The sequence below is a fragment of the Pelodiscus sinensis genome, chromosome 15 (genome assembly GCF_049634645.1).
Source record: "Pelodiscus sinensis isolate JC-2024 chromosome 15, ASM4963464v1, whole genome shotgun sequence".
Taxonomy (NCBI): domain Eukaryota; kingdom Metazoa; phylum Chordata; order Testudines; family Trionychidae; genus Pelodiscus; species Pelodiscus sinensis.
The window spans coordinates 20,266,621-20,283,254 of NC_134725.1; the positions used below are offsets into that span (position 1 = coordinate 20,266,621).

At 40.0% G+C, this 16,634-nt stretch overlaps 1 protein-coding gene across 13 annotated transcripts in view; it reads right to left on the reverse strand.

Annotated features, from left to right (window-relative positions):
* Positions 1-16,634, reverse strand: part of FBRSL1 (fibrosin like 1) — a 1,065,261-nt gene that overhangs the window by 94,549 nt on the left and 954,078 nt on the right. For all 13 annotated transcript variants that reach the window (XM_075898374.1, XM_075898376.1, XM_075898375.1 and 10 more), the window contains one exon: positions 11,349-11,394. In XM_075898374.1, coding sequence (XP_075754489.1) covers positions 11,349-11,394 — 46 coding nt within the window. The remainder of the gene's footprint in view (positions 1-11,348; positions 11,395-16,634) is intronic.

Here is a 16,634-nt window from a genome sequence, read left to right on the forward strand (position 1 = left end):
GCACAGGTATTCTAGCAAGGCATTAGAAAACAATGACACTATTTTACTAGGAACAGGCCTAGAGTGGATCAGGACTTTCCTCATATGGTGAAAGGCATTCATACATGATACACTGGTTCCAGACATTCTCACATCGATATGGCAATAGTTACTTGCAAGGGGCACAGCAATTTTAGACCCAACATTTCATTTTCTGGTTAGCAAAAGCTTTATAAAATTTAATATAAATAGAAAGTATTTTCAAAGTTAAAACAGTTACTTAGGTTGGGTGGCTGTGCTTGGCAGTTTAAACAATAGCACCCTATTAGTAGACTAGAATCAGAAAGGGAAATGAACTGGAAACAATAGTGGAGCCTGACCTGTTTGCTTCTTCATAACCCACCCAAAAGAAAAATGCAAGAATAAACAAATAAAAAGAAACAATGCAAGTATACTTGATTTTTTTTTTTTAAAAAAAACCTTCTAACTTGAATGATATAAATTGTTTCTAGTAGTAGCCAGTAGGAATTAATTTTATAATGTATGATAATCTGATGATCTCTAGTTTTTTTTATATAAACTTGAATAGTTAAGATTTGCCTAGTGTATCACTACAGTTTATGAATGAATGTGCCACTTATCCACTCCTTGCAGTTAACATTTTCTTAATTTTAAATAAAAACTATAATAAAAAACCCCATCCTTTTCATAACATTTATACAACCAAGACTTTATTTTATTTGTTTTGGTAAGGCACTGAATGCACTTAGTTCTCCATAATATTTAACAAAGCTGCATTTAAAATTTACAGTATTTAAGGAAATGAACAAATCATGTAGAGGAAGAGCAGTTGAGCAAACAGACTTTTATGTTACCCTAGGCTACTGTATTTGTGCGCATGTGTGTATATGTGTCTCTCTCTCTCAATACTGCAAGGCTTTGTCTACACTATGAGTTTTGCCAAGAGGCAATGCAAATGAAGCTCAGATTAGCATTTTCTCGTGCTTCATTTGCATAATATCTTTAGGTCCGTTTTTGTGCAAGGGGTTTTTGCGCAAAATCAAGCAGTGTGGCCATGGCCATTTTTACGCAAGATCCTTTTGCACAAGATCCCAAGGCATAAGGATCTTGCAAAAAAAGGTTTTTTTGCGAAAATGGGCCACAGACATACCACTTATTTTTGCGCAAAAAACCCTTGAACAAAAACAGACCGAAAGATATTATGCAAATGAAGTACGAGAAAATGTTAATCTGAGCATCATTTGCATTGCCTCTTTCAGCAAAACTCAGAGTGTAGTCATAGTCCAAATGTATATCCATGGCTTGGGCACTTAAAGTCAAAAAGCAATTTCAGTCTGTAATACTCAAATAAATAATTAAATACATTTTTATCGCGCACAGTATTGTTTCTCCTTATTCCAATCCCATTGACAGAACATAGCTAGAAGACTCTATATCCTTAAAACAACAAAACAACATGTGACACCAACCAGAGGGTCTAAAAAATGTTTTCACCTCTCAGCGCTGGTACGACATTATAAAGGAAGCTTTATGCTAGGTTGCTACTGGCAGACTACAGTGGAGATAGTTTTGTTAACTGTGGGCAGGGAGTAGGGGGAGAAATGGTATTAGCAGAATCTGCCTATTTGTTGTCAATATTAAAATCATAAATAACCCTTCTCTATAGCCCACTCGCCTGATGTTATTTCTGGCTTATGCAAGTGGGGGGGGGGGAGGTTGCAACTTCTTTGGAGGATAGGGACATAATTCAAAATGACCGTAGCAAGTTAGAGAAATGGTCAGAGGTAAACAGGATGAAGTTTAATAAAGAGAAATGCAAAGTGCTCCACTTAGGAAGGAACAATCAGTTCCATACATACAAGATGGGAAGCGACTGTCTAGGAAGGAGCATGGCGGAAAGGGATCTAGGGGTCATAGTGGACCACAAGTTGAATATGAGTCAACAGTGTGATGCTGTTGCAAAAAAAGCAAATATGATTCTAGGTTGTATCAACAGGTGTGTTGTAAGCAAAACTCGTGAAGTCATTCTGCTGCTCTACTCTGCACTAGTTAGGCCTCAGCTGGAGTACTGTGTCCAGTTCTGGGCGCCACATTTCAAGAAAGATGTGGAGAAATTGGAAAGGGTACAGAGAAGAGCGACAAGAATGATTAAAGGTTTAGAGAACATGACCTATGAAGCCAGGCTTCATGAACTGGGCTTGTTTAGTTTGGAAAAAAGAAGATTAAGGGGGGACATGATAGCGGTTTTCAAATATCTAAAAGGGTGTCACAAGGAGGAAGGAGAAAATTTGTTCCTCTTGGTTTCTGAGGACAGGACAAGGAGTAATGGGCTTAAAGTGCAGCAGGGGAGGTTTAGATTGGACATTAGGAAAAAATTCCTAACTGTCAGGGTGGTCAAATATTGGAATAAATTGCCAAGGGAGGTGGTGGAATCTCCCTCTCTGGAGATATTTAAGAACAGGTTAGATAGACATCTGTCAGGGACGGTGTAGATGGAGCTTGGTCCTGCCTTGAGGGTGGGGGGCTGGACTCGATGACCTCTCGAGGTTCCTTTCATTCCTATGATTCTATGATTCTAAGTTGAGCTTTACTAAGCAAATTGAACAGTAGCAATTGGAAAATGGTCTCTTCTATGTTATTGCGACATTTTCCCTGGATCCACTGAAGAGGGAGATCACAGTCTAGATAGCTATTAAGTAAGTCTTATATGGGCAAGCAACAAACACCCACCCCCAAACACACGCAGATGTATTATCAGTTATAAAGAGACTGCAGAGTGCTATCTAGTGCCTGAGCAATGCAAGGATTCCTGCAGAAACACCACCACACTCTTAAAGGATGTTATTTTTATTCTGCTTCAAAATTTGTGACTAAGCAGCTCTGACCTGTGTGATTGTAATGGTCATCGAGAGGGTTTTAGAAAAATCAAGAGTTCTCCCTCTTTCTGGACCAATATTTCTACAGTATGTTTGAGAAAGTAGTCTGTCTATCTACTGAAGAACTCCTCCTAAATGATAATATCTAGGACCACCAAATTGAATAAACAGCTTCCTCTTAGCATAACTTAAAGCAAAATAAGGATTGGTTGTGTCAGGAAAATGGGATGTGCCTGAAATTGGATTTCTTCTCATAAAACCATACAGAAAAGAGACAGAGTCACAAGACAGGTGAAATCACCCTTTCTTTCCCCATCTGGGACTGCCCCAAGTCTGAGGCTCCCACTCCACAGGCACCCTTTACTGAGGATGCGGGGGGGAGGCCCCCACCCTCATCCACAGGGACATTTCTGGCTGTTCCCCTTTGTTAGAGAGTGAGGAGAAACTGCACAATTTGCTGAATTCCTCACTCTGTCTTGAGACTACGGGGCAGATGTACACTTGCCTCTCGTTCCCTGACAGGGACAGGAAAGGGAAGAGCAAGCAGTGTAAATTTTCCTTTTATCTTCCAAATAAAATTGAGTTACAGACCTAATCATTGCCAGGTAAATGTGCTAATATATTAGATATGCATGCATATTTAAGGAAGCCAGCTAGCTAAGGAATTAATCCAAGGAAGTGGTTAGGTTAAGATTAGAATTCTAGAGGGAAAGAGGCAGGATGCCAGAGATAGTTCACATCCTGGTGTCTGTCCAATATTGCCACACCAAGCATTAAAAAATCATGAGATGGGTTTAAAAATGAGGTTCCAAACACAATACACGTGGGGTTCTTTTTAACTGCCATCTGGTTTTTGAGTGTTTGGTGGAGTGTCACATTATCAAACTTTTCTTTGTAGCCACTCAGGCTAAAAACTTACTACACTATAACCACTGTACTGCTGATATCCCCCTTTCAGGAACACCCACAGTACGGCTGGCAGGAAGAAGTGGCTCTGCGTGCTGCTGCTCTTCTTCAACCCTTAAGCTGGAAGAATGACAGTGCGGTAACCTGCCCTGCTATAGGCTTTTCCACACTGTTCCCATAGAAGCATGGGGGGCTATGCCTAGGAGCGGCAGGGGATGTGGAGTACCAAACAGAGCAGTGGTAGCCAACCTGCGGCTTGCGAGACACATGCAGCTCTTCAAAGAAAAAATTGTGGCTCCCACACCAGCACCCACAGCTCAGAAAGGGACAAAGTGTTTCTGACTGCATAGGACACCAGTGCAGACTTAAAAATAGCCGCCTTAAAAAGGCAATGCCTGCTTTGCTCTTAAAAGGGCAGTGGCTGGGGCTTCCCCCCCCCCCCCCCCAACAACAACTTTTTTCCCCTCGGCCCTTTGTGCTGTATCCACCACTATTTTGGCTCTTTGTCTGTAATGGGTTGGCCACCCCTGAAGTAGACCATCCTGTCCCCATCCTCTTCACTCCCTTCCAGGCCTGGCAAAATCTTTAATCTAGCAAACTCTGATTCCCTCAGAGAGGTTCAAGTTTATTTTTAAAAGTAAAAACAGAGTCTCATGTCATTATTATGACTCCAGGAGACAGGGCTTTAAGAAAAAAACAGCAAATAATGTGAGGTTTGTAACAAAAAAGTTGAGAATACCGGTGGGAGGCTTGGTCCTCTACACTACTACTAATTCTTTTGTTAAAGATTTCCCTTCTTGCCTGTGATTCACATGGCATTTCATTTGCAGATGTGGCTGTAACTCTTCACCTGTAACATATAGCTGCAAACATCACTGGACAAGGTTTAACAGGCATCCAAGAAAAAAATGCTGACTTGGGAATTTCATCATAGCCTGGGTACTTTACAAAATAAGAAACAAGAAGTTGGAAGGAATCAGTGGCAGGGCCCTCAGTATCTGTATTCCTGGCTCTTCCACTGACTTGGTGCATGAGCATGGAGAAGTTTGCTCAGAACTTCAGTTTACACATGCACATACACGCATGTGCACCTGCTACTTACTCCCTGAAAAGGGTATTGAGAGACTTGCTTAATGCCTACAGACCACAGGAAGCTCATCTGATGAAAAGCTCTACAGTGTATCAGTACTATTACCTAGTGGCATCTACAGAGGCCAAGTGGGATTAAAAGCCGTGTTCCAAAGGCTTTATAGAATCACACAATGAAAGACAGTCTCTGTCCAACAAAACAAAATAAAAAGGGGGAGCAGAAAGAAAGCATAAAGAGGTGAAGTGACTTGCCCAAGAGTCACACAGTATATCAGTGGCAAAATTGGGACTGACCCCCAGCTCTCCAGAGTTCCAGTTCAGTGCCTTGTCCACTAGATAATAATGCCTCACAAATATGCAAAATACAGGTTCAATCTCTCTAGTCCAGCACACTCTGGTCCAGCAACATCCATGGTCCGGCATGATTTTAGTTATCCGGATATCCACTTATCATGGGTGTAGCCAAGTTTCCTGAGGTCCCACAAAAGTTTGTTTACAGCCAGCAGTCCTGGCATTCAGTGTTTGGTGCTGTTATTTAGCTCTAATTTACCCCTAAATGTCTTATAAAAGCCCAGTGAGCAGTGCAAATTTTAGTAATGCTGCTTGAAAGTAATTTGGCAAATACTCTGGTTCAGCACCATTCAGCTCCAGAGGGTGCCAGACTAGAGAGGTTCAACCTGTATCTTATTTCCAGGGCAGCCTTACTAGGACTGGTTTCCGCTTCACTGTCTCATACAGACTCAATGAAAAAAACACATATTTCCAATCCTTATCCCGCATCCCACCGCAGTTCCCATCCCTCTTGCAATAATAAGCATCAGTTTTTAACAACATGTTCTACTCTGGAGAATTTGTATTTCTAGCTTTTAAAATGATTTAGGATGACAGTTTAGTGGAGAAGGAAAAGAAGAAAAAAAGAGAAGAGAAAAAGGAGAGACAGTCCCCTTAAGGCAACAAAATTATGCAGCATGGATCTCAGAGGAACAGGGGCTGTTTTTCTGGTTCAGAAGCACTCGTCAGGACTCTGAGTTGTCTTTTAACAAGAAATCTCTCTTGCTGGCCCATGGCACAGTTCAGTGGTCAGGAGGACAAAAAAAATAAAAGAAACTTCCACGAATTATAAATTGCATGAATCCATCGGGGAGGGTGGTCATGGTATGTTCCACTACTGACAATTATGGCCTGGGTGCCAAGCAATCATGGCTGCCTCTTGTCAAAGGGTGAGGTGCAGACTGTATGCTTTAGAGCTTTAGGGACATGTACAGTTTGCGATGAAATACAACAGTTTAGAGCTCTATGCCTATATGTTCAATGGAAAGTGAGAGTGCGTGGTAAGCTATTTTTCCAGAAAGAAAAAAAAATAGATAAAAGCAAAAAAAAAAAAAAAAAAAAAAAAAAACCACCACACCTCCCAAAACAAAATAAAAAACCAAAAATCCACCCACATTTATTTTCACTTTCTATTACAGTGAAAACAATGCTTTATATTCTATATTGGTCATAGAACCTCTGAAAAAGGATCTCAAAGCACTTTATAAACATTAATTAATGTAGCCCATCAAAATGGTGGAATGGCAAGAGGCACAGTGGTTAAATAATCATCCAGTAAGTAACGTGGCACAGCTAGACAAAGATCTTAGAAAAAATGGATTCCCTGTCAGGTACTCTATGTATCAGACAATACTGTCTACCTAACTCAAAGCTTGGACCTGATCCCAGCAGCTGTGGCGGACCCACAACTCACATTGACTTCCTAATGATCCCTGATGGCTGTTCCGGACCCTGTCCAAAGTTGTGGTTGTGTACTCAGTTATTGATCCAGGTCAGGACTGAAGTACTGCTGGTTTTGGGGTAGAGGATTTCACTCTCCAGGACCATTAAACCTGGAACTGCCGATCAGCACTAAATCCACTAAAAGAGCATCTATTTTAAGAAGCCCATTACATACTGCAGAATTTCCAGGTGGCTGAGGAAAGAGCTGGGTTCAAGAGAGAGAATTCAGACCTCCCCAAATATTTTCAGCATTAGGAATTCAGTTTCAAGGATTATTGGTAATAAAAACTCTCTTTGTTCCTCTGGCACCTTTCTGGCTATCTCACTGAAACAAATGGCACAGGGCTGGCACTGCATGGGCTGGCAGCACTAAGGATCACCCTGAGGAAAGTCTTTATGACATGTGCATGGAGCACAGGCCATGATAATTTCCCGCCAATGAAATAGTGGGATCAAGGGACTTGCCTAAGAGTGAATCAGCATCTGCAGTGCACCAGTGTGGCCTTAAAAAACTCAACACCTCAACTGTCAACACCCCATCCAAACTGAGGTCCTTCTGAGTGTTTAATGGCCAAATGTTCCTCTAGCCTGATGCAGATGACAAACAAATATTAATTTGTATCAGAAGACCTTGCTCTTTAACCTCTTCTCACTCTTGCCTATCCGTCTGGCTAACGTAGAGCTTTGATCTAGCTTTCCTGTGCACTTTGGTTTTTCAGGCCCTTCTAGGTTCTCTCATCCTCTCTGCCCCTGTGACTGGCTGGGAGGACCCTATATGAAAATGACAGGGTGTCAGAACAAATGGGCCCTTATTATTTGATACTTCATTTATTTGTAGGAAGGATTCTAGTCTCTCTCCATCACAATCACAAGTCAGTTAACCAAATGATTTCTGATACCAAAACCCAGAAATTTATTTTAACATCTGATTAGGGCCTCTATTCCTTTTATTTTTATTATGTGAGGCATTGAATTTTTCTCTCTCAAGTTCAAAGCTCAATTCAGTCTATTTCACAGCTATGTGACCTTTGAGGTCACTGCGGGTTGAGACACCTCTTTCTTGTATAATGTTAAATGTCCCAGGGATGCTGGCTGCTACAGAGGACATCTGTGTCACACATCAACTTTTGTCACAAGAGGGGCAGAGCAGCATGGCCTTCTATTGTAAGGAGGCAAAAATAAATCGGATGTGACACAGGGAATATTAAAGAAAAGCTTCAGCACCTAAGACCTTTGGAGAAGCTGAGCAGCATGGTAAAAAATTACATTTTACAACTATTTCAAACATGGAAAAGTTGGCCATCTTAATGACATGTGCATGGAGTATAGGGCATAGTAATTTCCCTCCCATGAAATGGTGGCAACAAGGGACTTGCCTAAGAGTGAATCAGCATTTCATTGGAGGAAAATTATTATGCCCTATGCTCCATGCACATGTCATTAAGATGGGCCACACTGTTAATCTACTGTTAAACTAGAATGACAATAATGTATTTGATGCATCAAATGCTTCCTTCATGTAAATCTACAGAAGTCAATGCTGTTACAACATAAATGAATCTGACCTACTGTGTTAAAATAAAAGTCGTCATGTAAAAAAAGCCAACAATGCAGCCAACAGAACTTGATTACTACAAGATTAACCTCTACAGAATTCTGGATGTTTTCCAACAAGAAAAAACTGAATGATAATATCTTAAAATAAAAGCCTTATTGAGAATTTGTAAACAGTGAGTGTCTAAATTAGTCTGAAAAAAAAAAGAGTGATGTATAAATAATGTGAAGAACATGGGTTTTGGTAAAACAATGCTTGTATTGTGCGCCCTCCTCCAGTGAACTTGCTTGATTTTTAATTATTGCATTTTGTTATGCCTGCAAAAATCTACTAGTGCAATCCTCCTTCCTCCCACTGGAAGCACAGATTAAAAAGGCACAGTGTGAACCAGTCACAACATTTATCTGTGCAAATCAGGCAATAACATGTTTAACGAATCCTTGGGCTTGCACAATTACTGCTGCTTTGGGTGCACTCACTGCTTGCACCTTTGAAAACTTAGGACTTATGTCAACTTTTGTAACTTAGTAATGGAGTTTGAAATGTCAGTCTTTAACGATCACTGTTTCTCTGGTTACGGGGCATCACAAAGGCCTCATCATTTAACAGTGGCTTTAATTTGAATATGTGAGAGATAAAACACTGGTATAATCCCATAGCAGGCTTTGTAACATTGACCATCAGAATGTAATGGTGTTCAAGCTTTTCCACTGAGATCTACCAATGCTACTCAACCTTACCTTGCAACACAATTATTGTGCTATTGCATACCAATTTTAAGGTAGTTCTGAGCAGAGTCTGCTCCTCTCCCTCTCACCCCAGTGTGAGCTGGTGGCAAAAAGGATGGTAGACATGTATCTGCACCAGAATTTATGTAGAAGAAGCTAAAAATGAGCCACAATATTCAGATCTGGATTGAAACTTTCTTAAAGCCTATTGTTATTCTAGATACTTGGCAAAATAAACAGTCATCGTTATCACCCATGGTGACAGTGATGTAAACACCAATGAGTAGATGACTCCAAGCTGTCAAGCTCTCTGCCATCAGCACATGATAGAGAGTAGGAATGTCAGTGACTAGTCAACTATCCTAAGCATAAGCTTATCAGACAGTTGACTAGTGATGCAACTAATCACTTCCCCCATCCTTGCTGCCTCTATCAGAGAGATGCAGCAAAGGGGTGGAGCAGGAGCCCAGTGCTGGGGAAGCTAGCTTAAAAATCAGTTCCACCCAGCACCATCTCTGCATGGGGCAACGAAGGCAGAGGCAGTCCTCTCGTGCCAGTTCTGCTGCGATTCTGCTTTTGAAATGTGCAAGAGTCCTCCCGGGGCTCTTGTACATTTCAAAAGCAGAAGCACTGCAGGGAGAGTGGGGCCAGCTTCCTTTTTCAATGTACAAGTGCCTCACTGGCCCCGCACTCCCTGCGGAGCTTCTGCTTTTCATAGAATCACAGGTCTGGAAGAGACCTCAGTAGGTCAAGTCCTGCCCCTGCCTGGACATGCCGGGGCTCTTGTACATTTCAAAGCCTCAGGCACCACAGGGCTTCCACTTTTGAACTTTTGAAAGGTGGAGGTGCCCTTATCGACAAGCAAATAGTCAATGGAAATCCCATCAACTATTCAATTAGTTAATTAATCTAAATGTAACAGCCCTAATGGAGCGCATTTTGAAAATTCACCAAGCTGAGTGAAGTATCAAGGGGGAAAACCAGTGAGGCTTCAGTAACTGCAGGAGCCAATAAAGCTGTGGTAATCCTCTAAACCAAATCACAGGGCCACAATTTCACACATGATCATGGAGTTCTGTTTGGTTTTGGGAGAGAGACAGATGGGATTGGGCTTACCAAAGTTTGGCACCTAAGGAAATAGGGCGGAGGGATGATAAATGGGTCTCCTGCCCAGTCCTTTACTATTTTTTTCTGATGAAACTGCACAATTTTGTGAAAACATCTGCAAATGTACTAATGTCTCACACTTACCACCAGTTTTTCACACTTGTTACGCAGGACTTGGGAAGAAAGAATTTCTAGCACTTATAGCCTCTGAAGAGGCCAGCTCAGTGATGCCTGGTGAGATGCACAATAAGTAATAACAACCAAAAACCTTTTCCTTGGCTAGCTCCTATTCCTACACAGTAGTGAGGTAAATAAGTCCCCTATTGGTCCCCTTGAAATAACCTTTTCATAATATAATTTCTTATTAATGAACCTCATTTTTCCCCTTCAAGGCATTTTTTGTCTCCCTAGTAGTTATTATTGCTCCGAAATAGTTTTTATTCTGTAGTTCAATAGAAATGAACACTCCAGAACAGCATTACTTACAGCATTACCTACTAAGAAAGCCATAATGTCGGCATTCTTGCACAACAGAGCAGAACCATTTACAGCATAATGATTTCAATTGTTCACAACACTTTTCCCTACAAGACTGTTCTTTAAATATTTTTTAGTCCACAATATTTAACCAAGAGAGATATTATCTTTAGGATGCTAAGCAACAAGCTGAGTAGCCTTATATTACCCACAGACCAAGTCCTAAAGGGAGGGCTTGGTATAGTTAAAAATGAATTACCACAATTCCCAAAAGAAATCTGAACAGGCCTTGTCTCTTAGCAACACCCAGCATACATCATAGGTAACTATCATTAAATACTAATGGGAGATATGGGCTAGAATCTTGCACACCAACTCCTCTAAACTTTGATTTGGAGGACTGAGCCCTATGGATATAAATGTTCCGCACGCTGGTGGGTGAAAAGATCTCCAAATCCTTGAGAGAATAAGATTCCTTAGTTCTTTTTTTAAATGAGGATTTGTTTGTATGAGAGTACAGTGGCAGCAGCTCTGCATAATTAAAGATGAGTCCTGCTTCATCCACAAGCTCTCTTAAGACTCTTGCTACAATTCTATCACCTGGAAGAGGGGAAATCCAGTCTCTTCCTAATACAAGGTGGCTGTGAAAATTATCATAAACTAGTGTAAGCCTATGACAAGGTGAGGTTATTCTTGGGGCAAGACTGAATTCCCTGGCTTCCTGTTGAATTCAATTCCTTTTACACACACAAGGTTTTGGACAGTTTCATATGTTGAAGGAGTTACTTGTTTTCATGGTAAGATAAGAAAAGGAAAGTGTTTCTCCAAAGCACCTACCTTTATTTGCTGCAGGGGAAAACAGCTTCTCAGAGCCTAAAGAAGCCTGAAAACAAAACAGAAAGAAGGTTATTGATTCTTAAATAGAAGACAGGAGTCTCTCTCAGCCCTTTCACGATGTCAGTCATCATAACTACAGTTACACATTGCACCTGGAGGGGGCAATGTTGTGCCATTTAAGAATAAGCAGGACTCAGCATATAAAAGCGCTGTCCTGTTTTTACTCAAGAGCATCCTCTTCTCTCTTTTATTTAGGCACCCATGCTACATACAAGCTATTTTATTCATGATTCTTAATATGAAAATACAAATGAAATGGCTATCAAGCTGAAGCAGCAACGTATCAAAATCTCTCTTGTTGAAGATAAACCTTCTCTACACTGAATCACAAATCATAGTTGTGTATTAACAGCGCAAGAAGCTATAGTTATATGCATCTTCAAAAACAGAAGTGTTACATATATCATACCAAATCACAAACATAACTGCTGTGCACCAAACCAGCTATGAAAAGAAGCAAATTCCTTGTACAGAAAGACAGTCTCTTTGTAAACTGGGTTGCATTAGCTTGTTTGAATGTTTGAACTCCATCATACTGTACTTGCTCCTCATAGCTCTGGGAAGTAGTTAAGAAATCCAATTAACCTAAACCTTGTAAACAGCTTCATGATAATCGGGGTCACTGTGTTACAGCCATGCTGATAATGACAGACATTTTAAAAATCCTTCATGGTAAATAAAGCTTTTATTAGTTAATTTGATGACTTTTTTCAGCTATCACAACACCACTATTTCAGTATAAACAAAGTATCATTTATCGCTAGCTGATCATTAATTGGTCAATAAATGGTCCATAGAGAATGAAAAGCTAATTTGGGGTAAGTAAACATTATCAATATGTACTACTCTCAGTGTGATAATTACAAATATCTTCTCCAAGTTTGCATCAAATTGAATAAGAATGTGATATAAAGAGAACAAAGCTGAAGAAGCTAAATATATTTTAAACAACAACTTCAACATTGCTTTAAAAATAATTAATTCTACTCAGGGCTGAACTATGTTGATTTTCATTTTGGATTTTACTGATTTTATTCTAAGGTGACTGGGACATTTGCATGATAAGTGTGCTTTGATTTACATAGCACTGCTAAATATTTTAGACAGTGATTCAGAAAGAGACAGTAAAAACATAAGATTTGCAGCAGATATAATAAGAAAGAAAAAACAAGCAATCTCTACTGGTATTATTTCTAAAGAACCTAAAGTCACAATTTTCAGTGATAATTCTGAATGCTATATATGTTATAAAAATAGAAAGGGAAAAACAACACAATACAATGTTGAGATTGAGCCTGCCTCACTTCAGCTTTGGTGTGTACGGTTATTGAAATCTTCCCTATGAAAATTATCTTAAAATCTTTGGGAGATGATGGGCCATATTCTTCCTTGTATCACCATCACTGCATTGGTAAAGTTGAGGGCTGAGTTTATTCCTTGATTTTGGCTGGTTATTTACTGCTTTAAAATAATGCAATGGCAGTAGGGTTTAAAATAGTGTAGAGTCAAATGTGAATGTATTATCCATTAGTAAGCCCTTCTTCCATATATTAGGTCAACATCCTCCACCCTCATAAACAGGAATGTATCTGAACCAAAACCCTGGGTGTGCATACGAGGACATCTGAAATTTAAGCTGAATATTGCAGCTCAGACACCTCTCCTAAAATCAACTAACATAAATGTAAGATTTGGCCTCAAAGTACTTCACACATTTTTGCTACAAAATGTTCGCTGGAGGTGGGTAAATAATATTACCCCACTTTACAGAGAGGGAAACTGGTAAAAAGAAGCCACTGCACTGTCACAGACAGCCAGGCAGTGCCAAAGCCAGGAATCTTGAAGCTCAATTCCCTGCTGCAACCATAAGGATAGGTCCTTTCCACATAATTCAGCAAAGAGGATGATGTGAATTCACATGGTCGCCAGAAAACAGCAAATCATTAGCTAAACTCATCAATATATCAGAATTTAAGAGAAACAAGAAATTTTAGGGTTAAAGAGTATGTAAAAGGCCTGTGGATTAAAACAAGGAGAATGGCCGAGTCACATTTACAGAAGAGGGGTTTCAGCTCTACAACCTTCATGCTTTATGATTACAGTAAGTTTTGCATACATTTATAGAGATCTTTAATTCCAGATCAGTACTGTTTTTTTCTTATGGCCCATTTCTGAAACAGTAATGCCTGCAATATAGTTTATTCAAGAAATTACTGTAAAGTCAGTGACAAAGTCGCGCAAGGCAGAAATGAGGCAGAATCTGAATATATCATTCAGTTCCATTACCCACTGTTTAAAGAAAACAGAGACAAAAACCTATGGATCTGAGCAAGCCCACTAACGAGTGCAAAACTCTAGCAAACCAAGGCATATGCTAAAGCAATTGTCCTCCCACATTTTCTGCTGTTTCAAGCCATTCATTTGCATATGTTTCAGAAAGGGATTAAAAAAAAGTGGAGTTCCTCCCCTGAGAGCAATTCAGCTTGTTAGAATCCTTTACAGAGATGGCTCAAGCCATCCAGGAATTCATATGTACATGAATTTGGTTTAGGAGCATGAAGCTAAGGGATTTCCTTTCCTACTCTCCCTGACCACCTAAAGCAGAATCTCAGGAATGGGGGAGGACAGTCCCAGGGTTACAGAGCAGAATGATTTGTGTACCCCTGGAGTCTTTTGCTGCTTACCAGATTTTTTCCCCCTCACTGGATGATGCAGGCTGACACACTCAGCCTGAAGCCTACAGACTGAAGACACTTCTAGTCTTGCTTGTGCACTTGGTTCCTGTCTCCTCCTCTTAACTACTCTTTTCTTTCATTTGCACTGCATACACCACAGCCAGAGGAAGATAAGTTTTATTAAAGCTGTTGCTTTGGTAAGATCTTTTTCTCTAAGGGGATATCTACGCTACAAAGTTTTGTCAGAAAAATGGATGTTTTTCCAACAAAACCTGAGTTATGTCCACATTGCAATCGTGTTCTTCCGAAAGTAAATTGAAAGAATGGAGAGGTTTCTCTGGCATTGGTAATCCTTTTTCTATGAGGAAGAAGCCTCTTTTGGAAAAAGGTGTGTATGGACAGGGAAGTGGGAGTTCTTTCGAAAGAAGAGGAAAGAGGAAAAAGCACAGGTGCCCTGGTGACCACTCCGTCCACAGTAATCACAGCTTAAATGAGAGATAGCAGATCGCTTTTTCGATACACTTTTGTGTATGGACGTTGTCTTTTGAAAGAAGTTTTTTTCGGAAGATCTCTTCTGAAAAAAGGGTTCTTCCAAAAGAAGCCTGCAATCTAGACGTAGCCTAAGATAGAACATTCTATATTTTTCATGTGTTCCAGGCTTCTTCCCTGCCTCTCTCCTCCCATCCTCACCAGAAGTGAGTGTGCTTCCAACCTTAAGATCCTTCCAACCTCCATTTAAGGGAGACAGATTTGTACCACACTTTTGGGGGAAGAGGGCTGCTGACAACTGCTAATTCATCGCTTCTGTTTTAATCTGATTTCCTTCTTCCTTTTCACCCTCCCTCAGTTCTAAAGAGGAAAAGAATCCTCCCAACTCAGTGGCTTAACTTTATCTGCTATTGAAATTACTATGCATAAGATGACTCCTTCCTCTTTGGACACAATAATAAAAAAGAAAATCCAGGCTCTGTTTCCCCATTGTCTTTCTCCTTGTGCACACAATTTCATAGCAAACAGATCACATTGTGGTTCATATTTTCAGCTTCTGCTAATAGAAGTTCAAGCAAAAGCAGTTTTTGCTTTAATAATGGAAATAGAAACTACAAATTGTAGCACATCCTTTCTCCCTAAAGATGAATATTGAAATATAATAAATTCATGCCTGATTTATCCTGATTTGATCTAACACAGGACACTGAAAGGTGTGGCCAATTGCAGATTAATAATTTAAGAATTATATGGAATAAGGAACAACAGCATTACACAAAAGACAGCACAATAAAACTATGGCAGGCTTCCCACAAGTTAATGATTTTTGTCTCCCCCAGACTAAAGAACTGGGAATCAATGCTTGCTTGGGACTGAAAACAAAGGCCAGATAAATTTTTGTGAAGCAGAGAACACCAGTTTCCCAATCCAGAACTGATTCATAGACATCAGCTCCTCTGGTCCCAGTCCCGGTGCTTCAAGCATTTGGCCACAAGGCACTTTTTTATTAGCTAGTTCTAAATTTTGGGTTCATAAACAGCAAAACTGTATTTTCACAAGGGCCAGATGGACTGGTTCTGTACATGTAAGAACCAAACCTTTGCACCAAATGCAAACCCATTTCTCTTTAGGGGAGACAAAAACAAAAAAAGTTGTGAAATGTAGCTCAATTATCATTTTTGGAAAGGCTACACCACCTGTTGCAGTTAGGATCTAATCTATAGAAAGGCGAAACCAAAGACTGGAAATCTCACAAATAAGCTTCCTCTTAGGATGCTTCCAAACTAGAAGGGATGGATATGTTCAGACAAGCTTCCTGTACAGACCTGAAAACCTCTGGAGATTCACCATTTACTAGGATCTCTCCTATTGGTTTTCATTCTTCTCTTGTTCTCTTTCTTCTGATTTTACCAACCTCTTCTGAGGTGATGCTGCAGTATGGCTTATTCAAAGGAGAGTTTCACCATATGTGACTTGCTAGATGCAAGTTGTTTCTGGAAGTCCTTTTTATCCTACTTTATACCAAATTCCTTCCTTCAGTGTTAGGAACAGTCTCAATAGTTTTTCAGAAGTAAATGGAAATTTAGATATATGGGAGGACGCAAAGTAATCTGGAGTTGCACCAATCCATTCAATAAACCAGAAAGCATCTAACATAGAAAAGGTTACAGAAGAATATAACCATGTATGGACTGTACAGCATATATTCTGAGGGGACATGTAACATCTAAGGAAGCCTTTAGAAGTCTTAACTTTCAAAAACAGCATCAGTATCTAAATAATTTCTGATGCATTAAGAAGACCAAAAAAAAAAAAAAAAGAACAAACTCAGCTAGAAAAACCAAGAGAACTGCAAGCTGATTATTTTGCACATCACAAGAGAAATCAATCTGAGGTGCAAAGCATGTGACTGACCTTTTCTTGAAATTTTCTAGGTAGCATTATTGTTCATGGGGATGAAGCTAATTAACTGACCAAGAGGGAATATTACACAGCTGTGCTGAAGGATTAAGCAAGAAGAAACAGGATACACAATACACACTCCAGCTGAGGGATGTAATAG